This window comes from Cricetulus griseus (assembly GCF_003668045.3).
Source record: "Cricetulus griseus strain 17A/GY chromosome 1 unlocalized genomic scaffold, alternate assembly CriGri-PICRH-1.0 chr1_1, whole genome shotgun sequence".
Taxonomy (NCBI): Eukaryota; Metazoa; Chordata; class Mammalia; order Rodentia; family Cricetidae; genus Cricetulus; species Cricetulus griseus.
The window spans coordinates 51016974-51031234 of NW_023276807.1; the positions used below are offsets into that span (position 1 = coordinate 51016974).

The 14261-nt window shown below is 48.5% G+C and overlaps 1 protein-coding gene across 7 annotated transcripts in view; it reads left to right on the forward strand.

Moving 5' to 3' along the window:
• The window catches only part of Rbpms (RNA binding protein, mRNA processing factor), a 152306-nt gene that overhangs the window by 133037 nt on the left and 5008 nt on the right, over positions 1-14261 (forward strand). For 2 of the 7 annotated variants that reach the window (XR_004772478.1, XR_004772476.1), the window contains 2 exons: positions 7886-7955; positions 12655-12918. Coding sequence is in view for 3 of the 7 variants with exons in the window: in XM_027391269.2 (XP_027247070.1) it covers positions 7886-7955 (70 nt within the window). In the remaining 4 variants the exon portion in view is untranslated. Of the gene's footprint in view, positions 1-7885; positions 7956-12654; positions 12929-14261 lie in introns of those variants that run through there. The other 5 variants (XR_003480268.2, XR_004772477.1, XM_027391269.2 and 2 more) reach the window with 3 other exon arrangements.

Consider the following 14261-nt stretch of genomic DNA (forward strand, 5'->3'; position numbering starts at 1 on the left):
CTTCCAATGCATTGCTACTGCCAGTTACCGCAGCAAAGCCTCTCCTGCATACAGGGACAGACACTGTAAATTGTAACACTTCTTGGGGTATGCCCCTTGAGACATCCCTGTGGCATGCTGAAAAAATCGAGACCCACTCTATGAGAAAAAAGCCGGTGACAAACACAATGGAGATCACAAAGGGACAGACAGGCCCAGAGGCAGCATGGGCATCACAAGTCTGTTCCCATTGTCACCATAGCTGGGCATTTATTTACTCAGTGGAGTGTAACTTTTTTTGAGACAGGGTTTCTCTGTGTAGCTTTGGAGCCTATCCTGGCCCTCGCTCTGGAGACCAGGCTGGCCTCGAACTCACAGCAATCCACCTACCTCTGCCTCCCGAGTGCTGGGGTTAAAGGTGTGCGCCACCAAGGCCCAGCTTCTTCTTCCATTTTTCTGTGCATGGTGTACATACATGTGGATCGCATGCATTGAGAGGACTGAGCCCGATGAGGGACTCATCATCAGTCTACCTTATTTGATAGCTTTGCAGCCACAATTTTCAACATCTCAGACCTTCAGGAATGTGCGGCTAAGAATTCTTAGGTAGAGAGCATTTTGATACATCATAGTGACTTAGTAAATGCTTGCTCTTTGGATTTTTTGTGTTGCTTGATTTTTTTTTTTTTTTTTTTTTTGACAGAATGGAGCTTTCTAGGCAAGCATTTCACCATTAAGTTGTTTCAGAAACAACTTAATGGGGCCTTTATAAGGAATATTTGAACTTTGTATAGAAGGAAGCCTAGGACTTACCCAGGCTGCCCGCAAGGCAGTGGTGGTTAAAACCTCCCCTCTGACAGGATGAGAGGACAGAAGCTGTCTGCAGAGCCCTGACCAAAGCCAGAGGCTGGAAGGGTGATGGACAGGGAGAGAGGAGGTATTGGATGTCGGCTGTCTCATCACTGCTGGGTGACAGCACCTCCTCAGCTGCTTGTGCCACCTCTTAGACCACTTCTCTCCCACAGCCAAGGCAGGACACACCCACCTATAGAAAGCTTCTCCTAGCAGGGGACACCAGGACACTGGGAAATCCCAGAGAGCAGCATGGTGCTTGTTGATCCACACAGCCTATGGCTCTCCTCCCAAGTCTTCTGTCAATTAAGCTGCAAAAGAGAAAGGCCCATGGGCTCTGGGGCCTTCTCGAACTCCTCACACCTGCTCCTTCTGGCTCATGGCTCCACAGTCATGTCTGGCACCTTGGAAGGCTAGACTTTAGGGCTGTGATGGGAGCCCAGGGATCCTGCTCCTGGCTAAAGTGCCCTCTCTCCTTATAACCTTGTCACTGTCTCGTGGTCTCTGAGCACCACCGCCCCCCCCCCCAAAAAAATACCACCCTAGAAACCGGCCCTTCATCCCTATTCCTGGGAGAAGAGCTGCCCGGGTCTCTCTCAGTGGGCACAGCACAGCAGCCCTGTGTTCTGTTGATGCCAGTGACGTTAGGTTTCCTAAGTATGCCCTCATTCCCCCCGCTGTGTAACTAAACCCTGGGCCATCTGCAGGTTTTCCCTGAGCTCTGATGAAGCCTAGGCCTGAGTCTCATGAGCCTCTAAATTCTTTTGTTGAGCTCATCTTGGGATTATCACCAAGAGTAGGGAAGGACCATCCACCTCCTAATAGGACTCTCAGGGATGCAAACCATATAGATGGGGGGTGTAGCTCGGTTGGTGAGTGCAGGTCTCCATGTAGGAGGCTATGGATTCAATCTCTAGCAACATATAAACTGGGGCTGGTCACTCTTGCCTGTGATCCTAGCATTCAGGCCAAAGAGGCCGGAAGATCACTAGTTCAAGATACTGGTCTCCCAAAAGATAAAAGTAATTTTATTGTTTGGTTTTTGAGACAGGGCCTCACTCTGGCCCAGGCTGTCCTCAAATTTATGATCTTTCGGTTCTAAAATCCTCCTGAATTACAGGTGTGCTACCACTTACAAATAATTTTTTTTCAATTACTCGTTACTTTTATGTGTCTGTGAAATGTGTGTTTGGGCATAAGTGTGGTTGGTGGTGCATGCTCGGAGTCAGAGGCAACTTGGTAGAATCAATCAGTTCTCAGCCCACCTTTGTATGAGCCCCAGGTTTGACCTTGGGTTTTCAGGCTTGTAGGACAAGTGCTTTATTTGCTAAACCATTTTGTCAGCCCCACAAACAGGATTTTTGTTTTGTTTTGTTTTTTATGACAGTTGCCACTCACTCTGTTAAATTTCACATTTTAGGCAAGTTCCTTTCATTCTACTGACATTCTGTTTCCTTCTGTGTAAATAGAATGAACATGTATCTTGTGAGGTTAATTTGAGAGGAAGAATGCAAAACTGTGTGGTATACAGGACTATCCACACCTTCCCTTTGTAGCCTGGTGTCGCCAGGGTTCCTGAGTACTCCTGTGAGCCAGGGACATGCATAGAGCACATAACAGCAGAGTAGTATCTGGAGAGGGGAAACCTGTGCTGGACTTGCTTTTGGGGTACAGGAACAGCAGCAGGAGTGGGCATGGCCTTCTGGAGCTTGTGGTGTGGGTGGATAGGTTCCATGTGGGGCCAGATTGACGTCCACCATAGGTTCTAGTTGCTTCCTGTACCATTCTGTGTATGACTTTGGAGTTTTGGAAACAAACCCAGAGCCAAAAGGAAACTTTGTAATTATCTAACACCAGCTTCAGAAAAGGAGAAAGTGAACTTTTCTCTTTGAAGAAAACCAGTTGTGACAGGGGGCAAGGGCAAAAAGAAAATTGACTCCAAGTGGGATCATGTTTTATTCAGAATTTGTGCTGCCAGTGTGGATGGCCAGAACCCAGGGACAGGATGAGAAAGTGGGACACCCCAACTTTAAGCTTCATACATTGTACATGAGCTCTGCCTGCCTCACTGAGCTCAGCTCCCAGGGACCTCTAATGGCCCCTGGTAGCAAACATAGTTAAAAATTAACAGGCTGACAAGATTAAATACGGATGGCGAGCAGCCACTGTGGACCGCATCTGACGCAGGGTGTTACACGCTCAGGCGCCCTCGAGCAGAACGGCGTCTCAGTGAACTTGGAGACATCAGAGTGCATTTCACACGCCTGTCTGGAAACAGGAGCCTAACTTAGGTTCACAACAGCCAGGAAGGATTGAGGCCCAGGATGGAGAGTTAGCCCCAAGCGCTTGTGCTTGATGCCCAGTGTGGTTGGTCTTTAAGGATGTGTTCGTGATCCTAGGGACCTTAGTTACCAGTCTGCTCATCTGGGACTTTCTGGTATTTTGAGATAGTATTTGCCATGTAGTTGAAGCTGGCTTCAAACTTGCAGCAGCCTCCCCATCTCTAGTGCTAGTTGAGATGTTCTTAGTTGGTTCCTTCTCCAGATGCTGGGATGAATAAGATGATAGACTTACCCTGTAGACAAGTCACACAATTCTCAGGTCCTAGGAATCAAACTCAGGTGAGCAGTCTGTGCAGCATCTTTAGCCACTGAGCCACTTACCAGCCCTGAAAATCTGTTTTTGAAGTGCTGTCTTAACTGTTAGGCTCAAAGGGGATAGGTTTGCTTTGGGGTCTGTTCCATGGTGACTAGACCAGGATGTCACTGGTGTGGTCATCTTCAAATGAACATTACTTTCATTAAGAGCTAGAAGTTTGGGTGCCACATTGAATGCTCCTTGACCACCTACAATCACCTCATAACCACTGTCAGCGGTCCATCCACACTGGCATTCCTTACCTCCATGGCTATTAATAGCTGGCACAGAGCCAAAGATTCTATGGCCAGGTGACCTTGGGAAGCCCAGGGAGTGAGTCCCATATCATAGCAGAGCTTTTTGTGCACTGTTTACATTGAATCTGCCCAAGGACAGAGTGTTGCTCTCAAACTTAGTGCTGCATAGCCTTTCTAGACTGTTCCAGTCATGCTTCTAGAAATTAAGTCAAGAGCAGGCCCTCCCATCTGAGCATGCAGGCATGCCAGAGGGTGTTTTAAAATGCAAATGAGATGGCTCAGCAGGTAAAGGCACTTGCTACCAGGCCGGATGACCTGAGTTCAGTCCCCCGCTCCCACCATTTGGTAGAAAGAACAAACCAACTCTGCCAGGCCGTCCTTCCTCACAAACTTACACATCATGGGGTCTGTTGGTTGTAAATGACTTGGGCCCTAGTGTAGCTGCATTTCTAAAACGCTGAGGTGAGCCTGGTGGCCCAGGAACTGCAGGTCTAGACCCGTCCCTGTGGTCAGCAGAGAAAAAAGCCACCAAAGGATATCCAGTAGCTGTAGTGCTCCCTATGCCTGGGAAGCCTTCCTCGTGAATCTGAGGGGACAGTGAGAGTGGGACTCTAGAGAGGGGAGAGTCAGAGCAAATGGTAGTTAGCCCGGCCCTGTGCTGCTCAGTCTGCAGGGGTTGCCACCCTGGAGACAGAGGCAGGCCTTTCTGTCCTTGGCACCTGGAAACAAATTCTGTGTAGTGTTGAAGTGTCAGGCTTCAGTTCTGTGTCTTGTGGGTATTTACTATCTCCAGCATGCTATTTGCTTTTTTTCTCTAGTTTACGTCCCAGATATCTGCTACTCCATCTAGCCTGTCACCACTTCCCAACAATGTTGCCATTCATATATGGTTTAAAGACTGGTGGGATCCATACAGTGTGGCCCCAGGGCAATGAATTGCCCCCTTAAAAAACATTATTTAGCCGGGCATTGGTAGCACACGCCTTTAATCCCAGCACTCGGGAGGCAGAGGCAGGCGGATCTCTATGAGTTCGAGACCAGCCTGGTCTACAAGAGTTAGTTCCAGGACAGCCTCCAAAGCCACAGAGAAACCCTGTCTCAAAATCCTCCCTGCCTCAAAAAACAAACAAAAAAAAAAAACAAAACATTATTTGGAGAAATTTCAGTCAGTGATACGCTTGACACTTATCTCTGTCAGGCACAGAGTAAACCAGGGTTAATGTTAGTTAAATATTATGTTAGAAGTTCTCATGGGGACCTCAACCCCCTGGAATGGTGTGCAAGCTTGTGTGTGGGTGTGCACATGCTTCTGCAGTGCAGAAAAGGCCAGGATGAGCCTTGAGACCTGCTCTTCCATGGTTACAATGTGTAGATTCCTGAAGAGGTGACTTTGAGAAAGTCTGGGAGGCCTGTGGTCCCCCACAGTGTTAATTAGGAGTCAGAAGCAGCCTCCAGGGCTTGGACAGGAGTGACCACAGAACAAACAGCCCTTATGGGGTAAAGGTTAACTTTCTCCTTGCTATCCTCCAAATAGTAGTGATTAGCACGAAACACCTTGTTCTCCTGGGCCAGCTGCCCACACTCCTGGCTGTGCCCCTCCAACTCTGCCCCTCTGGTGCAAAAACAGTTTGCCCTGTTGGGTGCTGCCCCCTACTGGAAGGTGGTGCCGCAGGTAAATGGAATGTAGCAAGAACCACTGTGTCTTACAAAAGCACAGTGCAGGGTCCCAGCCACAATCCCAAGGGATAAGCTTGGGAGTCCATCTTTCTCAATCTGCTACAGTGTGATCGAGGGAGAGTGTGTGTGTGTGTGTGTGTATGTGCGCGTGCGTATGCATGCATGAGTGCTTGTGTGTGCACTCGTGTCTCGTGTGGAGGGGAAGCACTGGAACAAGAGGTAGCCAGGGAGGCTAGATTGGCAGACAGCAAGGAGGCCTCTTTTTCACAATCACCTTCACCAGTCCCAGATCCATGCCATCTACCCTGTAGCTCACTGTCCCCTCAGTGAACACCATCCCATGTTGGCCTCAGGGCTGTACATCCCCACTTCACACCCAGGCCTCACAACTGCCACTACCGCTCTACACTGACCCAGTGCACATGGACCATTTTAGGTTTAGGTTCCCAGCATCCCCTGCTGAGGGCCCTGGCCCCTAGGCTGCCCTTTCCCAGCTGACTCGGGAAGGCAGCTCCAACTTTGCTCTCTGCTTAGAGAACAAATGGACTCAGATGAACGAGCCGTGAGCCAAGGTAGGTAGGTAGGTACTGGTTTCTTCGGTCTCCAGCTCTTCCCTCCCTCTGCTCCTGTCTCTAGCCTCCATCCCCCCATCCCCTTCCACATTTTCTCCTTGTAATCTTGTTCGCTCCTTTTGCCCTACAGACCCTCAAGTGTGGGTGTTTAGTCTGTCTTCAAGGACAAGTTTCTGATCCCTCAACCCTTCCTGCCACGAGTGATGGGAAAGATGCTGACCTGTTTTCCAGGGCCTTTGGGGGCTCTGGGGACTCTCAGGCAATGTGGCTTTAACCCCATGGTTTTTGAGCCTCTGGCCAGCTGGTCCCTGCTTTCTGGAAATAACATCTGGCATGGTCCCCAGGGGACACCGCATATACGAGATATCCCAGGGGCTGCCTTGAGGTAGATGCTGATGGACCAGAAGCTTACAATTCACCCTTAGGGTTTTGTTCTGTTTTGTTGGAGCCACATATGTCCCAAGTCAGAGCAGAATTCTCTACCCCAAGTTGTCCTAGTAGGTGGAGTTCCCTAGTGTGGTCCCCGTGTCTTATACTGACAGCCTGGGGACATGGCTAGTATCAGAGGTCCTTGAGTTGAAAACCCTGAGGACTGCTTGGGGACCAGGACAAAAGTGTAAGACCTAACCTGATTCCCTGGCTTCTCGGACCTTAGAGTCAGGCTAGCAGGAAACAGCAGAGCCTGGATCTGCATTCTGAGCTGGACACTGGGACAGGTTGCATCCCACCATTGTGAAAGAGAGGAAGGGGCGGGCTTCCCTGAATCCACGAGTCCCCAGAGACCTCCTAGGGTCATCTGTAATTTCCTTCTGGCCACATTGTACCTCCACCCCAGCCAAAATGTTTCCTGCTACATCTTGATGCTTGAGCCTGAGTAAATCTGCCATGTGTGCAGGTCCTGCCCTTATTTCCCAGGCTCCCCCTCTTTGCTGTCACTTGCACTCCCCCTCTGATCCTGGCAGCACCTTCTGTGTTGCTCATTGTATGCAGTAGGAGGCCATCCCTCTTCCCTAATAAAAGAGAAGCAAGTAAAGTAAGCCCTGCTCTCCAAAGTTGATGTCAGAGGATCTGGAATTCAAGGCCAGAAGAGGGCATCAGATCTCATTACAGATGGTTGTGAGCAACCAGTGTTCTTAACCACTGAGCCATTTCTCCAGCCCCTCAAGGCTAATCTTGGTTTCATAGTGAATTAGAGGCTAGCCTGGGCTATGTGAGACCCAGTCTCAGAAAAGCAGAAATGTGTGGGAACAGCGGTAAACAGGCATTCCCACTGCCCGGCAGGTTATAGACAAAGTGGCATTGTCAGTGTGGGGGGCTTTAAGGATGCAAAGCACATTTTGCTTGACATGGGACCCAGAGCATTCTGCTGGGTAGAGAAGGCATCCTTCAGCCTGGTTGTGTTAGGTTGTCTCTGAAAGACAGCGCTCCAGGTACCTCTGGGGCACTGTGAGCACAGCCTGGTCTTCTATTCCACTGCGCCAGGGAGCCGACCCTTGTCCTGAGAGAACAGGCTCTCAAGAAAGTTCAGTTCCAGGGAGGCCAGTCTCCGGAGGAGTCATGAAGCATCCCTCCCTTGTCTCGTTAGCTTAGGAAGCCATTAGGCAGCTCTCCTCAGCTTGGATTTCTAGGGGATATGGAAGGGAAGAATCCACAGACAGGGTCATCCTGGGCATCTTAATGCCTGTTACCCCTGAAAAGGAAGGGCAGTTGGCGGGACCCCAGCACCAGCTGAGGTGGGTGCTGCCCTGTGAGTTTTGCTGGTGTGTTCACAGGACATGAGGGAAGTCTCTCCAGATGCTGCTGTGGTGTTTCTCAGCCCTGGGCAAGAAATCCCACCCTGACCAGTGTGAGGAGGTCTGAAGACCCAGAATGAGGTGGGACCCCAGTTCATTGCTCTTCCTGTCTTTTCAGATGCGCTGGCTCCCTCCCTCCGAGGCTACTTCTCAGGGTTGGAAGTCCAGACAGTTCTGCTGAAGGCTGTGTGAGTATTTGGCTTCTCTGGGGCTGTTTGGTACACCTGGCCCACACATGGTGGATGTCTGTAGTCAGTAGCATCCTCCATCCAAGAAAGATGTGGTACCTCCCCTGAGCATTTTCACCTGGAATGGGGAAATGAGGACAAGGCCTAGCACTGCTTGAGTCTCACTCGGGAATCAGATTCCTGACCGCCCTATCCCATAAGTAATGAGCAGTGTTCGTGTCTACAGACCAGGCATCAGAAAATTTGATGACTCAGCTGTGGTTCACCTGCCCCCAGCATTAAACAAAAGCCCTTCCCGATATGGAGGACACATCACCCACTCAAATGGAGGTTTTGTTTGTTTGTTTTCAGACAGGGTTTCTCTGCATAGCCCCGGCTGTCCTGAAACTCACTTTGTAGACCAGGCTGGCCTCGAATTCACAGAGATCCTCCTGCCTCTGACCCATCCCAAGGTGCTGGGATTAAAAGTGTGTGCCACAACCACCCAGCGATTTATATATATATAGCAGTTTGCTACTATTGCCAAGGCTTGCCGTGAGATTTTAAAATACCTTTTATTTTTTAGATTTCTTTACATATATGTTTTTTTTTTTTTTAACGTACATGTATGTGCACCACCTGTGTGCATTCCCCAAGAGCCCAGAAGAGGGCATCTGACACCCCTCCCCCCAACTGGAGTTACAGGTGTTGAGTCAACATGAGGGTTCTGGGAACCAAACCCAAGTCTTGTACAAGAGCAGCAAGTGCTCTTACCCAATGAGCTATCTCTCCAGCCCCCACTTTTTAACAATACATTTTTTTTCAGTTATTGAAAAATAATTTTTTATACAATAGATTCTGATCAGTTTTTCCTCCCCAACTCCTCCTCTCTCCCTACCTACCCAATAGAAAACACAGGCAAATAAACCAAAATTTTAAAAAGACCAATAAAAGCTCAAGAAAAACAGATTACATACACAAAAACAAAACCTGTAAAAATCAGAAACTATAATATGTAAGCAAAATGCACAAACAAAGCAATATAAGACAAAAAGTTTACAGAAATAATACTGAGTTTTTGTGTTAGCCATACTGGTCACGGGCCTACCCTTAAGTGTGGTTATGTGTCCTAAATGGGCATCCTTTTGCCAGGTTAGGCCTACCTTTGCTTCAGGCAACGATCAGATCAATTACTTCTTGCAAATTCAAAAACAAAACCACAAATGCCTTCTGTATTTTTGTGTCTTGTCTGAACTTCTGGTTAAGTACAGGACACTGGAATTCTGAACTGTAATGTGGTGGGAATTGTGGTATGTGACTGAAATGAAGTTTTCTGAGCATCAAGGCTCCCCAGTCACCTTCTCTTGGCCCTTTATGAACCAGGAAGGGGAATTGGATAGGTGGAGGGGCAGGCTTGGGTTCTATTAGATGCTAATGCAGCCCTGGCAGGGTGTTTGGCCTGGGTCCTGATGTTGACAGTGACAGGCTCTTATGGCCCTTCGGTTCTGAGAGTGGGCCACCGTTGAGGCAGAGGGTGTGTATTATGAACAAGCCTGTGGTGGCTTAAGTTCTACCTCGACATGTTTGTGGGTGCTCGTGGAAAAGGGAAATAGGAACAGTGGGTTATGGGGCTATCCGTGTCTTCCCGAGGAGAGTCCCCACAGGTGGCGGTCTCTTTGGCCCGATGGCTCAGGTGGTGAGGGTCAGCATCAATGCTGAGTCCTCATGATGATGGGAGGTCAGTGTTTCCCAGTGTGCTCCTGGCCTGGGTCAGGGGGCTACCACCCGGCAGGCATGCATGTAGTGGAGTCAGAGTGGCAGGACAGCCATCCAGGCTTCTGCCAGCAATGCTAGGGGCTCTGGGGACACTTGGTAGGCAAGTTGGCAAATGGTGGCACAAAGCCCCACTTTCTGTAGTTTCATTTTGTTTACTGTTTATATATGCTTAAAGGAAGAAGCCCATCTTTAAGCAATTATGTGTGTTCTGGTTTAAAAGACCCTACACTTTGTACAAGCTTGCTCATGTTTTTTATCGGAACCATTTTTTCACGGGCCCATTAAGATGTCTGTCAGTCCCCAGTGGTGGCAGCAGCTACCAAAGCAGTGCTAGGGACTTCTATCAACACAGAGAAAGATCTGAACTAAACAACATGATATCATTTGAACACAATTCATCTGTTCTAAGCTGAATATGGGCCACAGGCCAGTACTAGCCTGGGTGTGAAAAGGTCTCGGGAGCATGTCATGTGGAGATAGTCCAGAAAGAATTTGGGTAGCAGTGTCCATTGCTGTTGCATGGAGCTAGGCCTGTGTAGCCACCTTCCAGTCTAGCTCCTTCCAGAGTCTTGGAGTCAGCTACTAAACCAAGCTAGGAAGTCTGAGGGATATAAAACGGATTTGGATACAACGGTGCTCATGAACTAATAGAAACAGAAGACACCTAAACACGTCAGAAAGGCCAGTGCCAGCCAGATGACCACGTCCATACCCCAGAAGATGGTACTGGAATGGAGAGTGAGGCAATAAGGGAGCCAGACAGTGTTGTATGCTGTCCTTCAAACCTCGATAGTCTTTGGCCTACTCCAGAAGAGGACTTGGGTGTGTTTGTTTTCTGAGACAAGGTCTTATGGAGTGGCTGGTCTTGGGTTTGTGGTCTTGCCACTGGCGCCCAAGTGTTTACAGGTGGCGGCACTGTACCTTACACCTTAAGGATCTCTAGTTTATCCACTTTGATTTCTTAGTGCTAACATAAATGTCCAAACTAGAAGTATAAACTAACCTCACTCTTTATTCTTTGTGTAAATGTGGGTTTTATTTGCTGTGTCCTACATTCTCATGGGGAGCCCTGTGGACACAGTATACACACCATTGCTCCAGATGCCCTGGGTTCAGCCTGCAGAGAAGGGTCTGTAGGTTTGTTCTCACTGGTGGTGTGAAGAAAACCTCTGCTAGAGGGGCCAGAGGCCTGAGCATGCCAACACTGTTTGCTTGGCACCTAGTCATGGGTGAGTGATGTTTAGTCTCTCTACACATATTGCCCCCTCACTAGCATTTTAGTGATGGTCCAACATGTGACAAGAGAAGTATAATAATGTTTAAAAGACAGGTTTTGAAAATTATCAGCTCCACCAAGAGCAAGAAAACACGTTTTCTGTCGTTCCTTACAAGTAACAAAGTGATGGCTTTCCTTGTTGGATATCCAAATATAGTTAAACAAGTCTTCTATGGAGCTTGGGAATTGGTGTGGGATGAGATAATTTCTTAAGAAATTGTGAGATTCTCTTGGCTTTCATCCATGGCATAAAAATTGTGAGCATGTGTGTTGCAGCCTCACCAAACTAGAGGAAATAACGAGAGATAAACTGGCTGGAGTTTGTGGCAGTTTATGCCTATGTCTTCTTTGAAGGAATAGCCTAGTCTGCCTCTGTCTTTAAGGCCAGGCCCTCATGCAAGCCCAGATGGCTGCTGTGGCTCCAGCAGTCACCCCTGCTCTCTCTTGTAGTGCTGTGCTCCCTATTGCAGTATAGTTCTTATGACTGATTTACCCTTCCTATTTCTACTTCATGAAGTCCATACTTGAACTCCTAAGAGTAAATATTCAGTAACAACTATAGGGTCCTGATGAGCATAACCTCAGAATTTGAGAAAGCAAGCCACCAGTGACTTCAGCAGCAGTGGGCATCTGAAAACACCTGGCAGCCTCAGGAGGCTCCCTAGGGCTGCTATTTGCAGCCACCCTTGGTCACTGTGGGAGTGTTCCAGAGGTTGGGGGAAGATTAGGTATCTTCCTCTCCTCAAATAACTTACACCCTTTTTAAATGTTTCTGTAGTGCAATCTTACCCATTTAATCTCATAAGACAGGTGTATTAGGAAGGCCACACCTGTCCTACAGACTCATCCCTAATTCCAGGAAGAACAGATTCCACACAAGATTCGATCTCTCCTGTCTTCAGCAGAGAGAGCATCAGGCAGCCCCTGCAAGCTAGAGACAGACTGATTCTAGGAAGGAAGTCAGTAGTGAACTCATGCAAGGAGAAACACTACAGTGGGGTCTGCTGTTCATGGCCATGGAGCTGGGCTCCTTCAGCAGGAGGAGTTTTGTAGAAACCTGTTGGGCCAGCAGCAGCCATTGCCAGGTGTATTAACGACGCATTGGCCAGGTCTCTGCATCTTCAGATGGCACAACTCTCAGCACCTTGGGCATCATAGGACAGTCAGAGATGTACCCTGTTCACAGCAGGGCTTAGTGACTGGATGTGACTGGGCTGGGCTCTAGAGCTGTCCAAAGCTGTTAGTTTGAGGCAGCCCCTGGAACTGGTGGCTGTCCTGAGTCTGTGTGGGGCCTCATATCTAATAATTTGGTTGGCATGCTTTGGGATGGCACTTGGGGGGGTCTAGCCGGGTCCTTGGAATCCCATACCATAATTCGAGGTGCAGCCTCAACAAGCTGGAACAGGCAGCTTCCAGTGTTTGGGCTTCTACCTCAGTGACTTCTCTGACTGCCCTTGCCTCTGGCCCTTAGATAACCTGTCACATTGTTCCAAGTCCCCAGACCACTTTCCTGCCTGCATTCTGTGCTCCTTGCAAGGTCATCCTACAGTGGCAACTGTGCTCAGCTCCTTGCCCCAACAAAGCAGGCTGGTCGTCCTGACCCAGGGCAGCATGAGGTCCACAGAAAAGGTTGCCATGTGCAGTTAACAGATCTCTCTGTCCACCCAGGTCTCGGGTGTGTGATGGCGGCTGCAATCTGTCTTGGGGGTATTAATGCGATCTTCACTGGTGGCGACTGTCATCCAGCTGTTCTGCAAAACTGGAGCTTGCTGGTGAGTGCCAAAGTCAGGTGGCAACCAGTGTGGGCAGGATGGACACCAGTATCTCCTGGAACCACAGCCTCCGTCTGCATGGGCCTATGGTATCTACATACTACCCTCTCCAGTTGTCTGGCAGGCCCTTCCAGTGACTCCCAGCCACAAACCACTTCAGGTCAGCCAGGGTGGGTGCTTTTTGTTTTGAAACAGCACCTTACTATGTAGCCCAGGCTAGCCTCAATCTTGATTCTCCTGCCTCAGCCTCTCTAGTGCTGGGAAACATATATACCATCATGCCTGGCAATAACAGTTTGCAGATCACATATGGCCTCCTCAAGTAAAGCTGGCTCCATTCATGTCTGGTTACCCCAGTAGCAGGGAATTTAATACAATGAAGCTTTTTTCCTCCCTTTCAGCTCCCAAACCTTAGTTTGCAAATTAGCAATTTGTTGGGAATCTGAGACAGTGTATGTGTTTCCCTTGTATCTGTCCAATTACATATAAAGAAGCCATTTCTCTACAGGAGGACAAATTTCAACCTCTTCTGAAATTACAGCAAGTGTGGCTAAACTAATTCTGTAGGATTCTCCAGGGGTTCCTCCATGTCACGAGGCCTTCCTGGCCTGTCTTTTTCAGTTAGTAGTAGCTATGTCAGTTTTAGTTTGGTTTGATGAGGGTCTCACAATATAGCTCAGGCCCACGTGGAACTTGGGATCTTCTTCCCCTGGCCTTCCAAGTCCTGAGATTACAGATGTGTGCCTCCAAGCCTGGCACTGGGTATTAGTCTGTAAATGAAATTCAATGTGCCCTACCAGAGATGACCTGCTCGCTGCAAACTCAGATGGCAGCTTTCAGTGACTGCAGAACTTGGCTTCTGGTAACAGAATGCCAGGGACACTTCATGCCTCAGCCCAAATAAGGAGGCAAATTTCATTATGAGGGGCCTTAAAAAAAAAGGAGGGCAAGGTTGCTGCTGAGGACAGCGGACCAGGCAACTAACAAAGGAGGTCAGTAGGGGTGATTTCATGCAGAGAACAGCAGCTCTTTAACACTCCTTTAGAAGATGCACATCTGATGTACTCCCTTGTGCCTGACTTGCACCTGGGAATTAAGCCACCAGCAGAATGTATTTTCCCTGTTGGTCTGTTTCCCACAGCAGCACAAAGCTTTCAAAGGCACCATAATGACACATGTAGAGCAGCTGATGATTTCCCCTTTGTTGTATGGCCTTGTAATCTGTTTATTTTCATCATGGCCCACAGCAGTAGTGCCCATGATACTTTTAATCTTAATGGGGTTTGTTTTCTCTAATTTTTTTTCTTTTTTTCTAGTCCTGGGGGTAAAATCCAGGTCCTAGGCAAGTGCTCTCCCACTGAACTCCCCAGTGCTGGATATTAGTTGTCCAAGGTCCACTAGCCCACTGTCAGAAGTGGATGGTGTCATACTCAATACTAGAAGGGCCTATATAATAAAGAAGCAGGAGGTGACAGGGGGCTCAAGACTAGAGTTTCAGATGCC